We start from the raw sequence: 22,764 nt of genomic DNA, 5'->3' as shown, positions 1-22,764 counted from the left end.
ACTGAGCCAAAATATCCCGTTAACAGTAGGTTTTGGACTTTTAAACGGTTGAATGTGTCCGCTATAGGAGATAATCTACAGTGTATGGAGTGGGAAGACTATCCTCAAATTGATGTGGACGCTCACTGGGATATATTACTTCACATGAATCCTAAAGGCTGTAAACCAATCTGTTCAGTAAATTGTCCGCAAAAGTTACAGCAAACCTACAGTCACGGGGAGTCGCATACTTCAAACGTTTCAACTTAAAAAGTACTAGAATGTGGAATATAGACAAACCAGTTATGACAACACATATCGTTAGTTAAAGGAACCAATGAACCCATACACCAAGGCTCAACAAAGGATAGAATTCAGTATCAGATTAAGCTAGTCGATGATTTTGTTTCCAATTGTAAAGCTTAATCATTCAGCCCTTTTTCGACAAGCCCAAACCAGAGATTCAGTTTGTTAGGTCCTAATTGCCTAAACAAAAACGACGGTGGTGCTGCCGATGCACTGGTAGAGCAGTATTTTCAAACATTTTAACTGTCACATACAAACTAAATTGACGAGAGCTTCACTTGCAATTCAACAGGACTTCCAGAGGTGAGCATGAAAAATAACTTTGTGTATCAGAAATTGCAGTATATGAACAAGGTCATTTCTCGTGGCTCGAATGTGGTTCACTGTGCCATACAGAGAAGCGAATTAAATCTTGGCAATATCGCTTAATGTTTTCAAATTCTCTAAACCAAATTATGCTCCCAGACAATTTTCAATGAGGTTGACGTAATGGACCTTCAAGTCACATGCTGGTAATACATTTTGTAATGAAGTCGAATGTTGTGGAAACTTCAGTGGATGGTAATATGTGCGATTAATTGCTATCTATAAACTTCTTTTGATCCAGAAATACTTTCTGAGAGGACAGCACCTGCATAGCCACCAGACTGACTGCGGTGGGTAGATGTACATCTATTCCTGATCTCAAGTGATAGGAAAATGTCATATACCTTGATCTCTTTAAAGCTTTTGATAATGTTAACTATAAGTGCTTCATTAGGTATTAGGTCATAATAATAAACCGATTAACTTCATACATGAGCAATCAACATTTTAAAATAAGGGTTGACTTCACATTTTTCAGGTTACAGAATATATTTGTCGGGTCCCCTGTGGCTAAGAACCAAATTCTATTCTCTTTCTAATTTATATAAACGACTTCCCTCACCAAGTGTCATCTGATTAACTACTTTTCGCTGATGACGTGAAACTTTGTGGTAGAATTTTATGACCAAGATGATATGTTGACACTCCAGGATGATCTGACTCGACTTGAAAGTTGGGTGGATAACATCGGACTTACCTTCAACACTTCAAGCAGTCCATCTGAGTCATGCTTTAGGCTAAGCGCACAACTTACGTAATTCCCCTCTAGAATTGTACCAAGTTGGACTGGATCAAGAATTCTTGATATCCTGCGATCAGGTCTGTAACAACTACAGTATAGGTGTCTGAGAGGTGGGCTTTTAATAACTAAGAGCACCCTGAGCACTGTTTGGCAGTTCCTTAAACAGCTACTAAAGCTAAGTGCCAACAGATACATTTAGAGCAATACCTAGAAATTAGTGGCACGAAATAGCAGAATGGTCCATAATCACACCTTCTACTCATTACGATAAGTTGAATTTTAAAATTCTTTGTCTCATGAAGTGGTTTGAGCGACATCTCATGAGTCTTTCAAGAGGAAACTTGATATATAATCAAGGACTCAGGAAGGTATTTGTTAATAATATACTGATATTTGCTTGAAGATATCGGTATTCCACTTCTAAATGATACAGAAGGCGGTTAAACGGAGGATTTTTCTTTTCACTTAACAACTAATTCAATCATTTGAACCATTTGAGCTCGTAAATATTGGACATTGCGTCACGAATTCAAATACGCGGTCTGATTCTCCAAGCATCGGTTGCACCAAGCATGTTTCAGGTTACGCGTAGGTCTTTAAGTCTCAGTCGCGAGTTAACATTGTGGAATGCATTTCGACAATTTTCGTCCACACCTGTTGCTTCTGCTGTAAGACGAGATTTATAATAATTCCCTTTACATTCAGAGTTTGAAAGATATAATGGCTGACCTAGTACCTAAAGAACAAGCAAAAGTAGCATCTTTTAGAAAGGAATACGGTTCCACAAAAGTCGGTGACGTTACTGTCGATATGGTTGGTTGTGACCTTTTCTAAATTGTACATGTATAGATGTATGGCGGTATGCGGGGTATCAAAGGTTTAGTCACTGAAACATCTGTACTGGATGTTAATGAAGGGATTCGATTTCGTGGTCTTTCAATTCCAGACTGTCAGAAACAGCTTCCAAAAGCTCCTGGTGGACATGAGCCACTTCCAGAAGGCATCTTCTTTCTCCTACTGACAGGAAAAGTTCCAACCAAAGCACAAGTGGATGATATTTCAAAAGAATTCGCAAACCGAGCTGACCTCCCATCTCATGTTCTAAACATGCTAGATAATTTTCCATCATCTCTTCATCCTATGAGTCAACTGGTAGCAGCTTGTGCCGCTCTAAATTCAGAATCAAAGTTTGCACGAGCCTATTCACAAGGTATCAAGAAAAGTTTGTATTGGGAGGTGAGCATTTTTTAATGACTTATACATTCCCTGTAATTTCCGAAGTTGTTGATTTAAAGTAGACGAATGGAGATAGCTTCTTGTCATAATCTGATGTACATTCAGAGTCATTAACATGGGCTACTCATAACTTACAAAATTGTCATGCATTATTTAAGAAAAGGTAGGGGTTCTTTCTAAGGTTCTAGAGATCTTGCACTTACTTCATGCATGTTTTTTCGAGTTACCGATCATCCCATAGTTCTGTATTAAGAAGGGTTTTGTATCTGGCAATCTGAGCTGTTACACTTGTCAGGTCCTACGTTAATTGACTGACTGCTTATAGGTAATTTGTTTTTATGAATGTGACTAAGTATATGTTCACATACCAAGCTCTAAACCATGGTGCAAAAATGACATAGTTGTTAAATGTTGGGTGATTTAACTATAATATCGCATTTTCGAGCTGACGTCATTTTTGAATTTCCTGAGGTTGATGCGCAATCGGCCGGAATTTCTAGCCTGTTATAATGATGAGTTTATGTTGTATTGTAAGCCAGGAAAATTTTATTGTGACTGGTCAGTTCCATATCATGACCTTTCTTTGTTGCCCCTCATTTGTGATAACCCACATTCTCGTGCTTCCTACTTGTGACCTGGTACGAAGGTGTTCTAGAATCCAGATGATCATTCCTCATCGTGTATTGGGTCTGTTTCAATAAATGGTACTCGTGACTTCACACGTCAATATAAAAACGTGCAGTCATATAAAACATCTAGATGTAGCATTGTTTAGTGCGACGACTGCTCATTACATCAGATAATGATATAGCTATCTACTACTAATCACTCATATTGTTTGTTGGTTGTCTTAATAGTACGTTTACGAAGATTCTATGGATTTGATTGCCAAGCTTCCAACTGTGGCTTCTATAATTTACCGTAATTTGTACCGGGATGGTACTTCTGTAACTGCTATCGACTCTAATACGGACTGGTCCCATAACTTTTGTCGTATGCTTGGTTATGAGGATCCTGGATTTACTGAAATGATGCGTCTTTACCTAACCTTCCACTGTGATCATGAGGTAAGCCATGTTTCGGGTGTTTTCTGATTGATTTTCTATTACTTAGCGTTTCTGATGACCGATGCTGTTAACGGGTCATGGGCTTAGTTGATGTAACCCGTTTTCCAACTACCGAACTGTACACTTAAAGCTGTCAGATGTTTTACTATGGACTAGCTCATGTCTCACATAAAACTCATCCATAGTTTGAAATTTTGTGTCAGGTAAACTGTCTTGAGGAGAAATCGTCTAAAAGTTCCAGGCCCTGATAAAAGTCAGCTGATCTCTGTATATAAATTTTTCGAACGGTATGCTATTGTTATTTATCACTGGCGTTAGCATAGCTAAGATATATACAATGAATATTTTATATTCCCAAAGTAAGCAGTGCTGCCGCTACTCAAAACAGCATTTGTTATTCCAGAAACCTATGTGAGAATGTGTGGTCATACACGCCACCGGTTATTTGATTCTCCCAACTAATGTTTACTATGATCTTCAGGAAGCTTTTCCTTAAAAACTTTCGTTTGCTACTTTTATTTCATTGGTCATCATCAAGGTATGTGTTTCGTTGTTATTTTTTCACTTTCCCATATTTATTTACTTGCGAATTAAAGAAATTTTGAAAGTTCGTGTAAACGTTCTTAGACGATACAATGCACTAAAGCTGTGCAGACGTGTTTACTTATTTGTATACATAAGCATATGATAAAGTGGATATTGCATTGCTTAAAAAGTCATTCAACATATATCGAAAATCCTCACAAATAGTGTACTAGTTTTATCAGTTGTATTTACCATTTCTCAGTCTAATAATAAGTATCAAACGGATTCGCCGTTTTACTTGATTCTCCTATGATATTTCGCTTTAAATAATGCTTTGATAATAGATGTCCATGGAATTAATTTATCTTCTTAGTCTTGATTCTAAGCTAAAAGATGCATTTTTTAAAAAGTCATCGTAACTTATCTAATTCCTCGCATATATTGTTAAAAACGGTAAATTTAGGTCATTTAGTGAGTAGATGTTTTGCATTCTTTGTTTGCCACAAACTTATATTTTTTGTACTTTTTCAAGACAGAACCTGTTAAGATCATGTTTTTAAATCACACTGAACTATACCTAACGTTCTCGGATCTAGATCAAACTGCATTAATTAGTAATATAATAAATTACTGTATTCCTGCTCCTTCTCAGTACCACTAAAAAAGATTTTATTTTGCAACTTCATTATTAGGGCGGTAATGTTAGCGCACATTCCTGTCACTTGGTGGGTAGTGCACTTTCCGATCCATACCTTAGTTTTGCCGCATCTATGTGTGGCTTGGCTGGACCTTTGCATGGATTGGCCAACCAAGAAGTATTAGTCTTCCTGAATAAAATGCAAGAGAAAGTCGGCAAAAATCCAACAGACGAACAAGTTAAACAGTATGTAATGGATACGCTTAGTGCCGGACAGGTTAGTTTTATCACTTTTATTAGTCCCCCTTTTGGTTTATCCGTATAACAGATTAACAGTTAAAAAATTCCTATATTTCAAATGCTCGGTTGATTCATTTTCCTATATGTATTTATCTTTGTCCCCTTTTCATGTGTTTTAACGTAATTTCCACTTAGATCACCACAAGTGTACTGCCCATTTTAAATTGTAGTACTATGTACTGATTTTTGTGTCTAATAAAAGTAACCCGTACCGATTTCTTAACATTTATACTTGAAGTGCTTGGGAAAATTTTTACAGTGGTGATAACTCGAAAGATTTCTGATAGCTAATTGGTCTACATATGCTCGTTAAGCTGTCATATTTATACCTCAGAAGATGCGAGGGTTTTAGTTTACAAAGCTATTTCCGGATTGAGGTAGTATGAACAGTGAGAAAGTCGATATGAAATGTGATAGTATTCCACAAACTGGAATCTTTATAAGTAAGAAAGTGAGGTCTTAGGAAGTGTGGAAAAGTTTATTGGGAACAAAAATAGTCAATTGGTTTATGAAAAACTGTCATTGTATATTCAGGTACTTGTGGGAAATGATATTTCTTTACTATTTACATTGTTAGGAATTATGTTTATCTTGAGGAACTTTATAGCAGTAGGCTAGGATTAATGGTCCGATCGATGCGAGATTTATGGAACCTGATAATTTTGGCTTTTGTATAAAAGTGTAATTCACATCAACTTCACAGTAAATTGCATCTTTTACGTAACATGAGAGTCTAGATTTACTTGATTGGTAGGTAAATACTATTGAGCGTATTCCAGAAAATAACGCATAAATTAGCATTCATCTAGTATCAGTTACTCTTTAAAATTGTCGTTAAGTTCGTTTCATGGCTGTATTTGTAATTGAATATCAGGGTAATACTGGTACATTCTTGAGATTTAGACGTTTAATTTTAATCAATCTACATTAAATGCTAGTAATTTAGCTACCTGAAGGTATATATATCGTGATGATTCCGATAGTTACAGTGATTTAAATTAATAAACAAAGCCATGCTCGTATATTTGTGTTTTTTTTTTAGGCTTAAACATGTACTTCTGTTGTATATAGCATTTGACTTTTACATTCATTAGATTTTTTCTACTTAGTGATCTTGTCACGTCTGTTCTTTCAGGTCATTCCCGGCTATGGTCATGCTGTTCTTAGAAGAACGGACCCCAGATTTACTTGTGCACAAGAATTTTGTGAAAGGCATTTTCCAAATGATCCTCTGTACAAACTAGTTGCTCAATTGTATAAAGTTGTTCCTCCAATCTTGACAAGTCTTGGCAAAGTTCAAAATCCATGGCCTAACGTGGATGCACATAGTGGTGTTTTGCTCCAGGTGAGGTCAATTTCTATTTTTGTATTGAACATGTAAATTTCAAAATTCGTCCTTTTTTGTCACCGATTAGGTTGAGTTTCACTTTATTTTTCCAAGTGTTTCATTTATCTAGTGATTCATATCCTCTAGTTTATTTTTTACCGTGATGAAGTATGGAATTAATAAGACTGAGAATTTCAAAAACGAAATTCATATCAAACCACTCTAGTTACTGATTTCTTGAGTTATATTCAGAGAAGTACTGAAAAAGAAGTGTTGCGACTGGTATTATCTCCAAAACAATCGTAATCTAATCCATTTTTATGAAAAAATTGCAGCTCTTCATATTCCTTAAAATAGTGGACAGTATGTTAGATGGTTGCTCTAAAGTCTTGTCGTTGGCCATGTTTATTTAAGGTTGTAGGTAGGTAGGTGCCAATCTTCACCATAAAATTATGAATTATAACTTTTTTATTCTCCAAAAGTTAGATCTGATGTAAAGACCAACGTACTGTACTATTATTAATGTATCCTATTAATGTGTGAGACGATCTTGAGTAAGCTTTTATATCAGTGCAGTCTGTGAAGAAGCTGATGGGATTTATACCACTTTAATTTACATAGTTCTTGCATATATAACGAACGTGTCGTAAAAATAGCATTATTAATCTTAAATTGATAATGTTATATATCACTCTAACGAATTATTGTTAGATTAATAATTAAGTCTCGCAATTTCTCTAAAGCGACGAAGTATTTAGTCTTGGATTGGGTTAACATGTTCAGTCGTACTATACTTTATTGAATAGTATATTTCACATTTACTCAACTGTTACGCCTGTGTAAATTACGTTTATAAATTTGCGTTTTAGTCTTCTCATCTTCTATATTGACTTGAATGATCTTAGAACATCGGTAATCACAGGTATCTGGTTAACCACGATGTTGAAAATCATTTGGAAATTTTTTAATTTACTCCTACATTAGATCAGTTTCGTAAGCATTTACTGATAGAATACAATGGATCACTGTGTAACACCTATCCTTATACACAATCTTCCTTTTATATATTACTATCATTGAAGTAACTACTTCAATTAATTTGGTGTTCATCTTGTTGTGCTAATGAGGTATGGCAACTTGGACCGATGCATATTTGTTCCTGGTTCTACGTTGTAGCTGACTGCCTGACCTATCGATTAACATTCTCTCGATAATTTTAACAACTAAAATATATTCACAACGACATTATAAGACCTACTCATCCGTTAGAGCTACTCAAGGTGATAAAGCCTAGTTTGTAGTTTGGTTTATGTTCGTTAACTAATTGAATTCGAGATTTTTCCGGTTTTTTCAAATTGCAATATAATTTTCATAGTAAAGAGTTTTTTTCATGAATACTTCAGAATTGCTCAAAATTATTGTGATTGTTTTTCAATTCTATTTTAGCATTATGGTCTTACTGAAATGCAATATTATACAGTTCTATTTGGAGTTTCTCGAGCATTAGGTGTTTTAGCCTCGTTAATTTGGGATAGAGCATTAGGCTTGCCAATTGAACGACCCAAATCTTTATCTACTGAAGCATTAATGAAATTGGTGAATGATATTGGACGTAAACAAGGTTAAATATGGTTTATTCAATTCGGATCCATATCTGTTTTTATTGGACATATTCAGTAAGGTTATTTCTCCACTTTCTAATATTTTCCACTTCAAACTTAAGAACAAATCATCTTAATAGTTAGTCAAGACTACTTTTTTTGTTTTATTCTCCATCGATATCTTACTGCATAACAATACATATGGTTATTCTTTTAAGTAGAAAAGAACATTCTAACAACTCATTCACAATTGTTTATGTTTTGTTTGTTTTATGTATTTGTAGAATTTACCTTTTAACCAGTTTTAGTATTCCTAAAATGATGTATATCCACACAGGAAATATATATTCATGTAATGAAAATATTTCTTTTGTTCTTCCTTGTTGCATTATTTTCCCATTGCTTTCAAAAAATCATATTCATGTGTCTAAGTATAGTTGTTTGTTTGTGTGTAACTGTTGAGGTGATTTTCTTAAAGGGAAAATTCATCATATAATTCACTACGAATCCTTCCCTTCGGATTTTAAACTCAATGTAAGTGTAGACTGTTATGAGTTGTAAGCCTACAATTCAATAATTGAAGAATAAATTATTTAATCATAATTAAATTTTCAATAGAAAACTGTGAATTCGTTCAAATTGTATGATTTGAACAACTAGATTTCTTTTGATCCATTCAACATTGTACTTCTAAGTCATTAGTATAAATGTTTGATATTGACGTATTACCATGTTAAGTATTTTTTATTATTATTTTATCTTAAGAAACTAAATATCACATTTTACTTAATGGTTTTCTGTTACTGGATATAAGATTCATAGTTCATGTGCTTTCTGTCAATAGAAATATAAAACAGATGGAAGAATGAATTGAAGAACAAAATGACTGAGTATTGATTCTCATCATAATCATCTGTTAAACATTTAATTCACATCCAAGCAATTATGAAAAGCCGTAGATATTGGTAGCACCCTCGTTCTGACTATTGAGTATTCAGAGTTTCATTCTTACCGGTGCTCAAAAACATAGATTAAGCGGAAATACGAAGTAAACCTTTGTAGAAAATGTCATTAGCAATAATCGGAAAAAGTAGTGTTAAAGACATTGGGATAACGTAGCTTTATACATACATGCATACATTATTTGAACACAAACATTGGTACAAGGAGTCACTAAATACATGTACGTCACACAATGACAATGAAGCCAATAGTAGTTATCATTGATTTGCCTGAGGGCTGTGATACTACTCGGGTGCCCAAACCGAAGCAGGTGGTTTTCTTAGGCAGCCACTCCCCGAACATTCAAGCTAAAAGTCTGATCCACAAGCAGTGGAGCAACATAAGGAGGTGCAGTCCCGTGGAAGCCGGTGCCCAGTAGTTGGTTCATATGCCATTTGTTCCCGCAGGATCCTGCAGCCCATGTGCACCATTGGTTTGGAGAATCAGGGATCTCCATCTTAGGTGGATCCTCCGTGTCCACCAACCCGGTTGAAGCACCAGCCATTCGCTTCTTGTCCTCAATTTCGTAAACGACAATAATGCCACGAGAAGGCAGTGAGTAAAACTTCTCTAGCAGTGGCTGTATATGCGTAGTCATGTAAGAGTATTTGGAGAGGAAGACCGGACTATCTCCACTCTCGGCCGTACCAGGACATTTGGAACATATCGAAACATTCAGACAAGTTAAAGACTTAGTTTGAAACCGATTATTGAAGGATTAAATAACTTTTTGGCTAAATTTTAATCCTTCACCATTGAGTTTTCACCTGAATGAGACATTAGCTTGAGGTATCTTACTCAATGGAATTCGATTTTTTGTGTTATGTCACGGACTTAAGTTATCTAACGTTTATTCTTGTAGGTAGTGTCCAATCCAGTGGTTTTCTACAGTTTAAGGCATATGTTTCTAATAAATCTTATTCTAGGAAACAACTATTAAAGCTGTTGCTAGCGAGTGGTAGAGGAGTAGGTTGGAAGAAAGCTAGGGGCGGCCAGACCAAAACATGACAAAAGTCCATGAAGTCACTGACAAGTGGACTGAGTCATGTTGGTAGGTGTAGACTACCTGGTTGTGGACCGCGAGATGATAGCAACCGATGGTTAGAGACCCTGAATCACATGGCTCAAAATCGTTTGCAATGACACAGGTGCATACACTTTGTGTTCTCCCAAATTCTAATCTCCTGATTCCTCCTTGTCTCTTTTTTCTCTTCACAAATTCATTTCACTGGATTATACTCTTTAAATAACATCTCCAAACCCTAATCTTTTCGATCACTGCTTATACTCTTACTACCTCTACCACTACGGGATTTGACTCGACAACTGCATCTCTGTGCTAATGTTGTATGGCAACTCGAACTGATGTACATACGTACGAAGTTCTACGTTGTTACTGACTGACTGACTTGCTAGCGTTATATATTCGTCTTTTTCCAATTGGTTTACAGCTCACCTTCAACTTAACAGTGATCATTCACTTTAATAATAATTATATGATCATTTTAGTATGTTAAGCTCGTACCGTTAATCGGCTATGGTAAAATCGTTTTCTGAATTAAAAATTTTTTTTGTAGGAATGTTCAAATTGTACTACCATCTGTGAAATCTGAGATCTGTATTTAACGACGCTTAGTTGAACAAATTGACCAGATCTCTTACCCACCAGTACACACCAAGTATCTTTTATGAATGATGTTTTTCTTTTTATCATGTGATATTTTAGCTGAATTTATTTTACTTTTGAGTTTATAAGCTTTTCATAAAATCTTGTGAATTTTATGACCCCATGGTTTGCCCAGGCTTAGTTTTGTCTGCTTAACCACACGTATAGATTTTTCTTGTTTCAGTTTGTTAGAAAATTTTAAAGTTATGAAAGACTGAATATTTAATGCATAATCTCATATAGATTAAAATGATAGTGTTTTGTTTAGAGTATAGAATACTGTTTTGAGTTGAATCAAAATCAGTTACTTATGGTGTATTTTATTTTTCAGTGAAAGATAATACTTCAATTAGTAATCTCCAGTTGATCAGATGAAAAACATATTTAGAGAGAGAGAGAGAGATAAGAAGTAAAGAAACCTGTATAGTGTACTTTATGTTATAAATTCTATTTGTTACCGACAGAGAATGAATTCGATTCCGTTCTTTTTGATTTTTAAACTCACATACCTCATCGAATAACTAAAAAGGTTGTTTTTAGCAAGTTTACTTATAGAGTGTGAATTATCTCTTTACTACAACGAGGAAATCGTCTTAGAGTAACTCCTAACAGTTACTCTTGATTAACTATTAACATTACAGATTAATAAATTAGCTGATGTGAGTAGCTTTAGAAGCATCGGCGTTCTGCTAAACAAGTGATCGACAGTTTTTATGTTCCTCTTGGATATCTTCTTGTTGACTTCTTAAACAAATAATCTGTAAGTGCTAACTGAAACGTGTATACATTCGTAGAGCACTTATGCTAAAATATTTATAAGTGACCGTATTATTAATTACCTTCAATATATTTCGTCAGAATTAGATTGAGACAAACTTTCGAATGTTTATTGAGCTAATTATTTTTCAGTTTGTGACTGTGACGATTTCTAACTTTTCTATAGAGGTGATGTTGGAAATTCCTTGCAACTGGTTTCCTTGGTAAAATTTTGTAAAGCAATAATACTGAACATTGTGGAATGAAGTAAAGTCACTTCAGTTCATGTGCTGTAATTCATCCACATACGCGGTGATTTGTATGAATAAATAGAAAGTTTTACAATTGTAATGTTATATGTAATATGAAATATTCAGGCATGTTCGTTAAGTGATGGATGTTTTAAGCATGAGCGAGAGAGTGAGAGAGAAAGTGGGATGGTGACATAACCGAGTTTAAGAAATGTGGATGACTTGGAGCACATTAAATAAAATCAATTTCCTTCCACAATGTTTGTTTTTTTTGTTTGGAACCTATTGACTTTTCGTTTTTATTTTACGAGGAGAGTACATCTAAAGTCACATATAGATTTCATTGAATCTGATTAAATAATATTTGGTTAAAACAATATTGATACCGTTGTGATTATAATAATTTGCGTTTTGTAGTGCGTTCGTCAGTGGAAAAACTAACATTTTCCCGGAATGAGTGACATACCAACGTTAGTTACATGAAATCTTATCATCCATTTTAACCTAACTATTCGGTGTTCAGATATAGTTCACAAATGTATATTTACACTAAGTCATACGAACTATTGTTTTACAATATCAATCATTTTTTATGTGCTAGTCACGTGTTTCGAAGAGTATGTACATTATCATATTTCCGTTTCTACCAATAACCACATCTGATGTAATTTATGTTCTTAGTGCTAAGCTATTTTAGTTAAATAAACATGATTTTTAAACAAAGTGTGTTTCGATCGATTTTAACTTGACCTTTTTTTTCGGTTTGCCATTTTTTGGACAGTACAAAAATATTGCAACTTTTAAAAGGGATAGGATGTATCCGTCAATTTGTAGCTCATATGTTTTTCAATGTTTAATGTATATGTGGTAGGATATATTTTCGGACATTTTTCTGTATAGTTAGCGAGTGAGAGTGCTGCCTATAAAAGTGTAATATTCACTGACGATTTTATTCCAAGCTCTAAATTTCACTTTTTCATCAGATGAATGGGTGTACGTACCAGTTATGTTCATAGAAAACGTATGTGTATAGCCTAAGTTGATTGCACCGTAATTCCCAGTGGAAATTATTCTCTAATATGCAACACTCACTAAATAAACAGAAAAATCAGAAGGGGTTTTTATAGATATTATAGTAATTTGAATAGTTGAGATCATGAGTCAATTCAAGCTAGACCACGATGGAAAAAATGGAATCACTGGACGGTGGATGTGTCGCTCATTTTCGTGGATTAGTTGAAGTTAGACATTAACACCGTTGGATGCCGGCTCAGTAGTCTAGAGGTTAAGCGTTCACTCGGGAGTCCGATAGGTCCTGAGTTCGAATATGACGAGTCGGGATCGTGGATGAGCACTGCTGAGAAGTCCCACAGTAGGATGAAACGATCATCCAGTGTTCCAGGTTTACCATCGTGGTCTAGCTTCAATTGAATCATGATTTCAACCAGTGAAATTTCTAAAATCACAAAATCCCTTCTGATAATAATCATCTGCTCACTAGTTACTGACTTCAAGAGATACTCCTGGAGTTCTAGTGAGTAGCCGTTACCAGTGGGGTTCAACCAGGTCTGTTGTGAGATATCAGCTCACCGAAGACAATGGTATACGGTGGCGCAACTTCGTGGATTCGTTGAAGTTAGACATTAACACCGTTAGTTGCCGGCTTAGTGGTCTGGTTGGTTAGGCGCCTGGCGCGAGACTGACAGGTCCTGGGTTCGGATCTCGCGAGATGGATGCGCACTGCTGAAGAGTCTTATACTAGGACTAAACGGCTGCCCAGTGCTTTCAGGTTTTTCATGGTGGTCTAGCTTCAATTGACTCATGATTTCAACCAGCGACATTTCTAAAATCTTCACAAAACCCCTTCTGGTTATTCAGTACTTAGTTAAAAAGTAATCTCCAATTCTTTTATCACTGATCAGTTTATTTTGCATTTAACCAATGCAAAGGTTTAGTCCCCTATCTGTAAATGAGTCCAAATTTATTCTCGTTTATTTTGAATGGAAGCGGAGTAAGTACTTTGATGGTTTAGGAGCTTGGTTTGTAGTTATTGACCTGTGAATTCAAACTCACATTAATTTGGTCTAAATAATTAGAGATTATCACCAATCATCGTACAAAATATGTAACTTGAAGTCGACTTTACGGGGTTGTACTTAAAAGAGAGTTTCCCTGATTATCGTAACGCTGTAAATAACATCTTGAAAAGCAGGCTTAACAAGTTACATAGTTTTTCAGTGTTAGTGCATAGTTTGTTTTATTTTTTTTGCACATGACTTGTGATGAGTGAAACCCTTCTACTCAAATTATGTTTTAGTCATTTGTATCCTAATTTCTTTTTTTGGGGGGGGGCATTTAGTTACGTGAAAATTCTTCAGATCAAGAGGATTTTCTCAACCGAATTGCATGCGGTGAAGAACATGTTTTTAATGAAGCATATGATACTGAATTCTCACCGGCATTTAATTCAAACAATACTAATCACTCAGTTTTTGATATTAGTAATGCTACAAAAGCTCGTCAACTTGGTATAGTACATGGTGTAAAATTGGCTTCAGAATTCGGTTTCTGTTATGGAATGGTTTTGGAGATTATCACTTCTAGGTAAACTGTCTTTTCTTTATTATTTAATATAACTTTTACAAATGTAAGCTAATCCACTTGGGTTTTAGCCTGACTGTTTATAAAGATTAACAACTCCACTATACCTAACTTCCCAAACTAAACTATGTATTAGAATCAACATAAAGCCTGGGATAAATTTGCCCTAGGCCAACTTATCATATTGCATTACCACGGTGAGATGAAATAAACTAGGTGAGTAGTATAGGAGTAGAAAAGATAAAGAGAAGACTAAACATTGATAACATGGTTGGAGATGAAAATATGAAAAGCTGTGTATGAAGTATAATACCAGAACTGAAGATCTAGACGATGATAAAGGGTAAATGCACCTGTTCTATCGCGACCGGTTCTAAGTCATGTCACTAAATGTCTACAGCCAATGATCGTGGTTATACTGCAGACCTCAACCAGGTAGTTCATGTCTATCAACATAGTTCATTCTGACGGTGAATGTCTTCATGGAATGATGTCATCTCTTGATTTGGTCGTCCTTAGCTTTTTCCAACCTATTTCTACGTGAGCGAACACCGTTAATTAAGGTGGGGGATAGTGAACATATATAACATCTCTTCCAACCATTTCAGTAAATAAAAGTTTACAACCTCACCAACTGATATTTCGTGTGACGACGGACCACGGGTGAACTCGAGGAAGCTGTAAGAGGCTCAGAAGAAGCCGAAGATATTCCATCCAATCACCTTTTGGAAGAATATTCTAGAATTCCTACGTGTAGCTTCCTGATTGGACAATGCTAATAACCCCCTGTATGCGGATTGGAGGACTGTAATGATGATTTCGTTCTTACTAAGAACTATAAATACCTGACAATTTTGTGCTATAATTAACACTGTCTGGGAACAATATTCTTTTATTAGTCTTCTCATTGCGACTTGGAACGGTTCTGGCGTTCTAATGCTCATGTTATACACGGTATATCAAGAACAACCTTCTAGATATAACATATCGTCTTTGCTTAGCACCTTATATCTAATCTCAGCACTGCTTAATTGGTCGTTCTACGATATGCAACAAATGCATCAAAGACACCTTCGATAAAAGATCTACGACCAATTGATGTTTGACTTTTATAGAACATCAGTTGAGGCACAGCTTTAACTTCCAGACTTATAGATTAAAAGCCAGGTGATTTTCAACCCAACTAATGTACAGTTCCACTTTTGCTAAACAATGTCTGAAATTTTATGAAATTGAAATTCTTATTCACTGTCCGAAAATTCATAAGAGAAGAGATCAAGTGTGTTATTCGACAACAGATGCTTAAAGAACTGTTCATCATAAACTGTGATGTTTAATAATGATAATAATAATAAACTGCTTCCTCACTAGTAACTAGTTTTGTTATGGTTTACTAAGGAGTTCGCTGAAAACTTATCAACTTCAGGATACTTCAAAATACCCTCAATTTATTGCAACACATTTGTTCTATATCCGTTTACGTTGTTCAAGAAATCTCTGCAAGTTCTCAGAAGTTTAAGCTCTTCAGGCATTTTGTTTTCAGTCACCTTGACTTTCCACTTTTGTTTTCAGTATTTCCGAGCTTAACTGAGATGGTTGATTTACTTCAAACAATATGCTTTCTCCTTAAATAGCTCTTACCATTTCATGAATTTCCTTAAATTTCTTCCCAAGTTCCATCTAAAATTCGATTCCATACCTTTGTCCTATCTATATGTCTATCTTCATTGTTTGTAGAAGTAAAAAGCACTACCACCATGCCTCCTTTAGACTTTTTCAAAACATATGTCCGTAAAATATCAGAAATCCAATTAATTATGTGTTCATAACTATAGCGGCCTTATTTAATCACATAAAAATTGATGACAAAGGGCACTATATATATATATATATATATATATATATATATATATATATATATATATATATATATATATATATATACGCTACAGAAATCTTTGGATTTGCATGAACTAGGATAGTGCCCGGTTGCTCAAACTGAAGGTGGTTTTCTTAGAGGGACACTCCTATTTTTTGTCCCAGAGGTCTAATTCACAAGAAAGGAGATTCAATCCCATGGTAGCTGGTGACTAAGAAAAATTTCACACGCTAATTGAGCCTTTAAAATCCTGGAGCTCATTTGCACCATTGGTTTGAAATCATAGTTTTTCAACCGTAAGTCTGTGGTGGTCGGTATTCGATATATCCCTTAAACTTCGTATACAATTCGTCTTGATAACCGTCCTATTTAACCCCAACGGTATATTATTCAGAAGGCGAATACGAAGCGTTGATTACGTTTATTTCGAGACCACACACACAGATGTCCAAAATTACAGATGCATTAAACGAGCATTAAGAGTTGTGTCGAACGGCAAACAGGCAAGCGAGCGACTGAGCGAATGTAAGTAATCGAGTACAATCAAGCGAGCGAGAAAGCAGAGTCAACCATATGAATAACGTGGACATATATATAGCATGTGAAATTAATGAGTAATCGAATCAAATAAGCGGTTAGTAGTGAGACTAGCAGAGTGACATAAATGCGTAGGCCGTAAGCAATATTCAAGCATGCGTATTTCATACAAGCACAAAATAATAATAAGGGTACAATTAATTGTTATAGTGCGGATGGCTTTGTCCGCTAAATAAGTTAGCAAAAGGGCTTAACTGAGTTAAATGAGAATAAACCCCATTTGCACGTGAGTCGCTATAAGTCCACCGTGGCAGCCAAGCCGGTTAAGACATCATATATTCGCTTTTCATCCTCTGAATTTCGTAAACGACACCGTATGCTGCGAGAAGGCAGTGAGGAGTACTTCTCTGTCAGTGGTTGTATGTGAGAGAGCATTTGGAGCGGGAGAGCATACTCTCCTCACTCTCCATTGTATCACGGTATTTGGATTGCATAATAACTTTCAATTCAGATATATGTTAAACAGATCCCTTTCAGAATTTAATTATATAATTTAATACTAATTTTTATTTTTTATATTTTATTTTCTTTTACCAGACAACAACTTCCATATTCCAATGTCATCCCCAATGATCATAGTAACAATAATAATAATAATCTCAATCTAACTAATAATACTAATTCTAATACTCAATTACAATTAGATAAAATGAAAAAAAATCATCAAATTTATAAAATAGCACAACATTTATATCAATATTTAATTGAATCACCAGGTCTAATTCAATTATCTAATTATCCACAATTAAATAAATCTATTCATTATATAATTGACGATGATGACAATAATAATAATAATAATAATGAAATATTGAAATATTTAAGAAATAAAATGAAACAATTAAAAAGTTTATTAGATATACATTCAATTGAAGAGAAAATGAATAATTATCTAACTTTTTAATGATTTCACCATCTCCCCCCACCACCACCACTATTATTACCATTGTAGTGAAGGAGAATACAGGTAAGGACAACCGAATTTTTATTTAGCACAAAAAATTACTGAGTTACTTAGTTAAATAGAAAAACCATACTATAATACTTAACTTGCAAAAATGTTCAATAATTGTCTTGGACTTCATTGTTTTTGCATTTTTTAAATACTAATTGCTTTCTATTCCCACTCTTGCTTTCTTGATCTTCCCTCATTTTCTGCTGCCAGACATTACATTCCTGACTGGCGTTATATACTACTTATATCAATATAAGTAGCACGCACCACATTACTACCACTTCCACCTGTTTTTTCATTTGGCTCTTTTTTTCTTTTGTTTTATATTTGTAAATACGATGTATATTATATTATTTTAATGAAAGAAATTTGTTTCTAATATAAATACTAAAGATGAAAATAATACATAAATTGGATAACGACTAGCAATGGAATCTAAGATGAGTGTTTTGTCCTATTTGAAAATCGTTAATTAAGTGTATTTGTATCTGAGTTTATGTTCTCTTACGGACTTGTACTCAGTATCATTCACTTCAAACGTTATCACGTTATCTATTTGGTTAGTGAGTTCAGCCTCTAAATTCTTTGGTTACAGCTGAGAGTGGGGTGAGTTAGCTCCCCGTCTCGAAATGTTCTCACATAAACTTGTGTATACAGCCACTGCCAGGGAAGTTCTGCTCGTTGCCTTCTCGCGGCGTGGTGTTGTTTGTGAAATTGGGAGGATGAGTAGTTAATGTTGGTCGACACGGAGAATTCACCTAGGAGAGTTGGAAAACCATGATTCTCCAAACCAATAATACACATGAACATCAGGATCCTGAAGCAATAAATGGCATATGAACCAGTTATTGGTCAATGGCTACCATCGGACTGCATTTCCTAACGTTAGTCCGCTACCTTATGGATTAGACCTTCAGGTCGATGGCTCCGGGTGTGACCCCCTATGAAAACCACCTGTTTCGGCCTGGACACTTAGGCAGTATCACAGCCCAAATACAAATCAGGTAACTTGTGTAGCGCATATGTTTTCGGTGCCCCTTTGTACCAATATTTATGTGTTCAAATAATCATGTAAATTAAAATGAATCCAGATAGCCACATCAACTCTGGTATACAAGTACGTCTTGCTGACGAGTTTCAAATAGGACGAAACGTGTGTTTTGTATTCCACTGCTAGCCACCATCCATCTTTTCTCACAATGCTTGTGCACAAGATGCACGTATGCCAATAAGTGACTGATCCATTTCTGTCTTAAACATCAATGGGGAGATTCAAACAACCAATACAAAAACGAAATAATTCCGAAATGTTTTTCCCATTATATTACATAATCACTTATATACATTTAATTTGTTTGAATTTCTTTCTTTTTTTAGTTTTTGTTTTACTGAATAGTAAAATTTTTTTCCAACTGAACATAACTATATCAATAGCCTATTTTGTACAATGATAATTGTTTGAAAGAATATATAGCTGAGGTTATTGACTATTTGTGTATTTCATCGAGAGTTATCCAGTACTACTCAACAGAATCATCATAAAAATATTATTAATTGAAATTGTTCAGTGAAAAGTCTTGGTTTAAGGTATGAAGGGGGGTACATTAAGGCATTATCTGTAGTATTTCAAGTAAGCTAATGAGTGAATGTATATACATCATTGTGATTAATTCCGACTTATGTTCTTAACAGCCTGTCCAACCAATAATTATTTGTTACCATTAAGGCCACTTTAAGAAATAGGATTATCCCCAATGTGTGACCTACGAACGAAAACTGTTTTCAGCAGGTATTCATCGGTGTAATTGTCTAACTTCAACCTATCCACAATATTGCACGACTGTCTCGGTTGAAATTAGACAATAACACAGATGACCGGCTTAGTGGTCTAGAATTTCAGTGTTCATGAGAGACCGAAGGTACTGGGTCAAAGTCCCGCATGTGAGACCATGCGTGCACATTTTCAAGGAGTCCCATACTAAGACGAAACGGCTACCTAGTGTTTCCAGGTTTTCAATGGTGGTCAAGAATTGATGGGATCACAATCTTAATAAGAAATATACTTTGTGTTTATGGCGATAAAATATGATTTAAATATAACTAATATTTTGAAATAATAATACTGAACACACGTGCTTTGATTTAATGAGTAGAGTTTTTGTATTGTATGTATCGTGTTTACTGAATTCCATGGTTTGTTTTAATGATGGTATATCAAATATGAATAATTATTGGCCACAAATGTATAGATTACAGTTTACCTGCAATGTTTATTTATGTTAAAATGATGGATCCCAGCAGTTAAATGTACGTGTATAGACAAACACATTAACTATTTAAGTTGAATGTCTTATAATCCGAAATTATTTAGCGCAGATCATTTTGATGACTATAGGAACTATATCTAATCACACAAATTAACCACCAAGGTTGCATTACGTCTAATTATATCGATTTTTCGCACAACGGATTACCGTAAGTTTGGAAAGTGTGGGACAATATGTACTGACACAGTGGCTGAATGATATCCTGTTTGCCACTAGTAATAAAACAAACGAGTGATTATTGTTCCTATTATATGGGTGAGAAACGCCACCAGATAAATTCTCGTTTTACGTGTTAGGAATAATCGGATACTTAGTTATGTAATACAAGAGTGATCAATATCTGAACGGAAATCTCCTAACACTAGTAAGAATATCAAATACCAGTAAATATTAAATACATGGATTGAACTGTAAAGGAAAGTTTTGATTTTCATCATACATTGAATTTAACTGGACAACCATTAGAAATCAGGAAGTACTAGATGGCTGTCTCATTTTAGTATGAGGATCTTAAGTAGCGATCGTTCCCGACACCACGTGGAGATGAACCTATAGCCTTTAGATCACGGCAAGTTCTTAACATTAAAAATCCTGAGTTATCATTCAATAGTTTATATTTCTAATCGTTGATTTTTTGAAAACCAAAGGTTATAATTAGATGGAAGTCAAGGGATTTATACAACCAAACAATTTATTTATTTATTTGAACACATAAATATTGGTAAAAAGTGGCAGTGAATATATATGCACCACACAAGTTACTTGATTTGTGTGTGTGCCGTGGTACTGCCCGAGTGCCCAGACTGAAGCACGTAGTTTTCATAGGGTGCCACACCCGGAGCCATCGACATAAAAGTCTAATCCACAAGGTAGCGGAGTAACTTTAGGAAATGCAGTCCGATGGTATTCAGTGACCAGTAATTGGTTCATACGCCATTTATCCCTTCAGGATCCTGGAGCGCATGTGTACCATTGGTTTGGAGAATCATGGTTTTCCAACTCCCCTAGGTGAATTCTCTGTGTTCACCAACCGGGTTAAAGTGCTGGACATTCTCTACTCGTCCTCTCAATTTCGTAAACAACACCATCTGCTGCGAGAAGGCAATGATTAAGACTTCCCTGACATTGGCTGTACACGTGTGGCCATGTGAGAGCATTTGCACAGGGAGAGCTGACTATCTCTACGCTTGGCCGCATTTGGGGACACATATCTCCTATAAATATTTGTTTCAAAATTATTGTTCTATTTTGTAGCAAATCTTTAATGTGCATATATTATACAACTTATAACCTACATAATCTATTTTGTTTATTTTGCTAACTTTATATATTAAAGTTCATTATCATCATACAATTGTTTATTATTCATTGTCATTTCAGTTAAGATTATTGGGTTTTTTTTCTTCTCGTAATAGTTAAAATGATTATTAAAATCAGTTTATGTACTGTTAGTGATATTGAAATGTCATTTGTTAATAGACTATAATGAATGAATCTATTAACAATATTGTACTTTATAGATCAAATGAATTAATTTAATTTCTAATTACTTTCGGTTATAATCAATTGATTTAGTCATAAATAAATTATTAGTTACTAGATGTATGGGTAAAGTTTATTTTAGTTAGCGTTTTTTTTTTTTTTGCAATGTTGTTTTCTACGGGAGTCAGTCAGTCAGTAACAACGTAGAACTTCGTACGTACGTACGTACAGGAGTTCGAGTTGCCATACAACATTAGCACAGAGATGCAGTTGTCAATTCAAATCCCATAGTGGTAGAGGTAGTAAGAGTATAAGCAGTGATCGAGAAGATTAGGGTTTGGAGATGTTATTTAAAGAGTATAATCCAGTGAAATGAATTTGTGAAGAGAAAAAAGAGACAAGGAGGAATCAGGAGATTAGAATTTGGGAGAACACAAAGAGTGTATGCACCTGTGTCATTGCAAACGATTTTGAGCCATGTGATTCAGGGTCTCTAACCATCGGTTGCTATCATCTCGCGGTCCCCAACCAGGTAGTCTACACCTACCAACATGACTCAGTCCACTTGTCAGTGACTTCATGGACTTTTGTCATGTTTTGATCTGGCCGCCCCTAGCTTTCTTCCAACCTACTCCTATACAAAAGAACATAACACATCGAGGCAGTCGGTGGTTGGGCATACGTAACACGTGTCCCAGCCATCTCAACTGACGAAGTTTCATCACTTCATCAATCGATTTGCCATCCTTATCTAGTACCCGTTTCCTAACAGCTGTATCACTTACTCGATGGTCCCATGATATACGAGCAATGTTTCGAAGACACCTATGATCGAAAACTAGTAACCTTCGAATATCCTCTACTCTTACCTGCCATAAAGTGGAACGAACTGTTGCACAACAAACACGTCCTTTGGTTGATAGACGGATATCTCAGGATGGGGTTGCTGACCCCATGCCCAACTCTCCTCTTTTATCCGGGCTTGGGACTGGCAATAACCGTAGAAGAGGTATAGGCGAAGTTGATAAGATAAATTACCGATGAATTACTTCACGTCATTGTAATATGAATAGATAAATTGAGTAGAAATCTTTTTCTTCTATTGAATTAATGTTAATATCTAGTGTTATTGTTATAACTTGTACTCTGTGTCCTATCAATT

The 22,764-nt window shown here is 35.1% G+C and overlaps 1 protein-coding gene across 1 annotated transcript; it reads left to right on the top strand.

Moving 5' to 3' along the window:
• Positions 1 to 1,895: 1,895 nt before the first annotated feature.
• MS3_00004863 (uncharacterized protein) lies at positions 1,896 to 21,911 on the top strand. Its single transcript, XM_051212838.1, has 8 exons — positions 1,896 to 2,061; positions 2,099 to 2,206; positions 2,243 to 2,629; positions 3,487 to 3,696; positions 4,914 to 5,135; positions 6,294 to 6,503; positions 7,932 to 14,365; positions 17,376 to 21,911. The coding sequence occupies exons 1-7, from the start codon at positions 1,966 to 1,968 to the stop codon at positions 8,109 to 8,111; spliced, it is 1,413 nt and encodes a 470-aa protein (XP_051068756.1). The 5' UTR covers positions 1,896 to 1,965; the 3' UTR covers positions 8,112 to 14,365; positions 17,376 to 21,911.
• Positions 21,912 to 22,764: the final 853 nt, after the last annotated feature.

This window comes from Schistosoma haematobium, chromosome 3 (assembly GCF_000699445.3).
Source record: "Schistosoma haematobium chromosome 3, whole genome shotgun sequence".
NCBI classification, from domain to species: Eukaryota; Metazoa; Platyhelminthes; class Trematoda; order Strigeidida; family Schistosomatidae; genus Schistosoma; species Schistosoma haematobium.
This window is presented reverse-complemented; position numbering and strand designations above follow the sequence as displayed.

What these genes read in the sequence shown, in the direction of transcription:
- MS3_00004863 (XM_051212838.1), top strand. Translation starts at nt 1,966, where the DNA reads ATGTTTCAGGTTACGCGTAGGTCTTTAAGTCTCAGTCGCGAGTTAACA. An exon ending in GTGACGTTACTGTCGATATG is followed by an intron (nt 2,207 to 2,242) that starts GTTGGTTGTGAC and finishes GTACATGTATAG; the next exon opens with ATGTATGGCGGTATGCGGGG. An exon ending in ATAGTGGTGTTTTGCTCCAG is followed by an intron (nt 6,504 to 7,931) that starts GTGAGGTCAATT and finishes ATTCTATTTTAG; the next exon opens with CATTATGGTCTTACTGAAAT.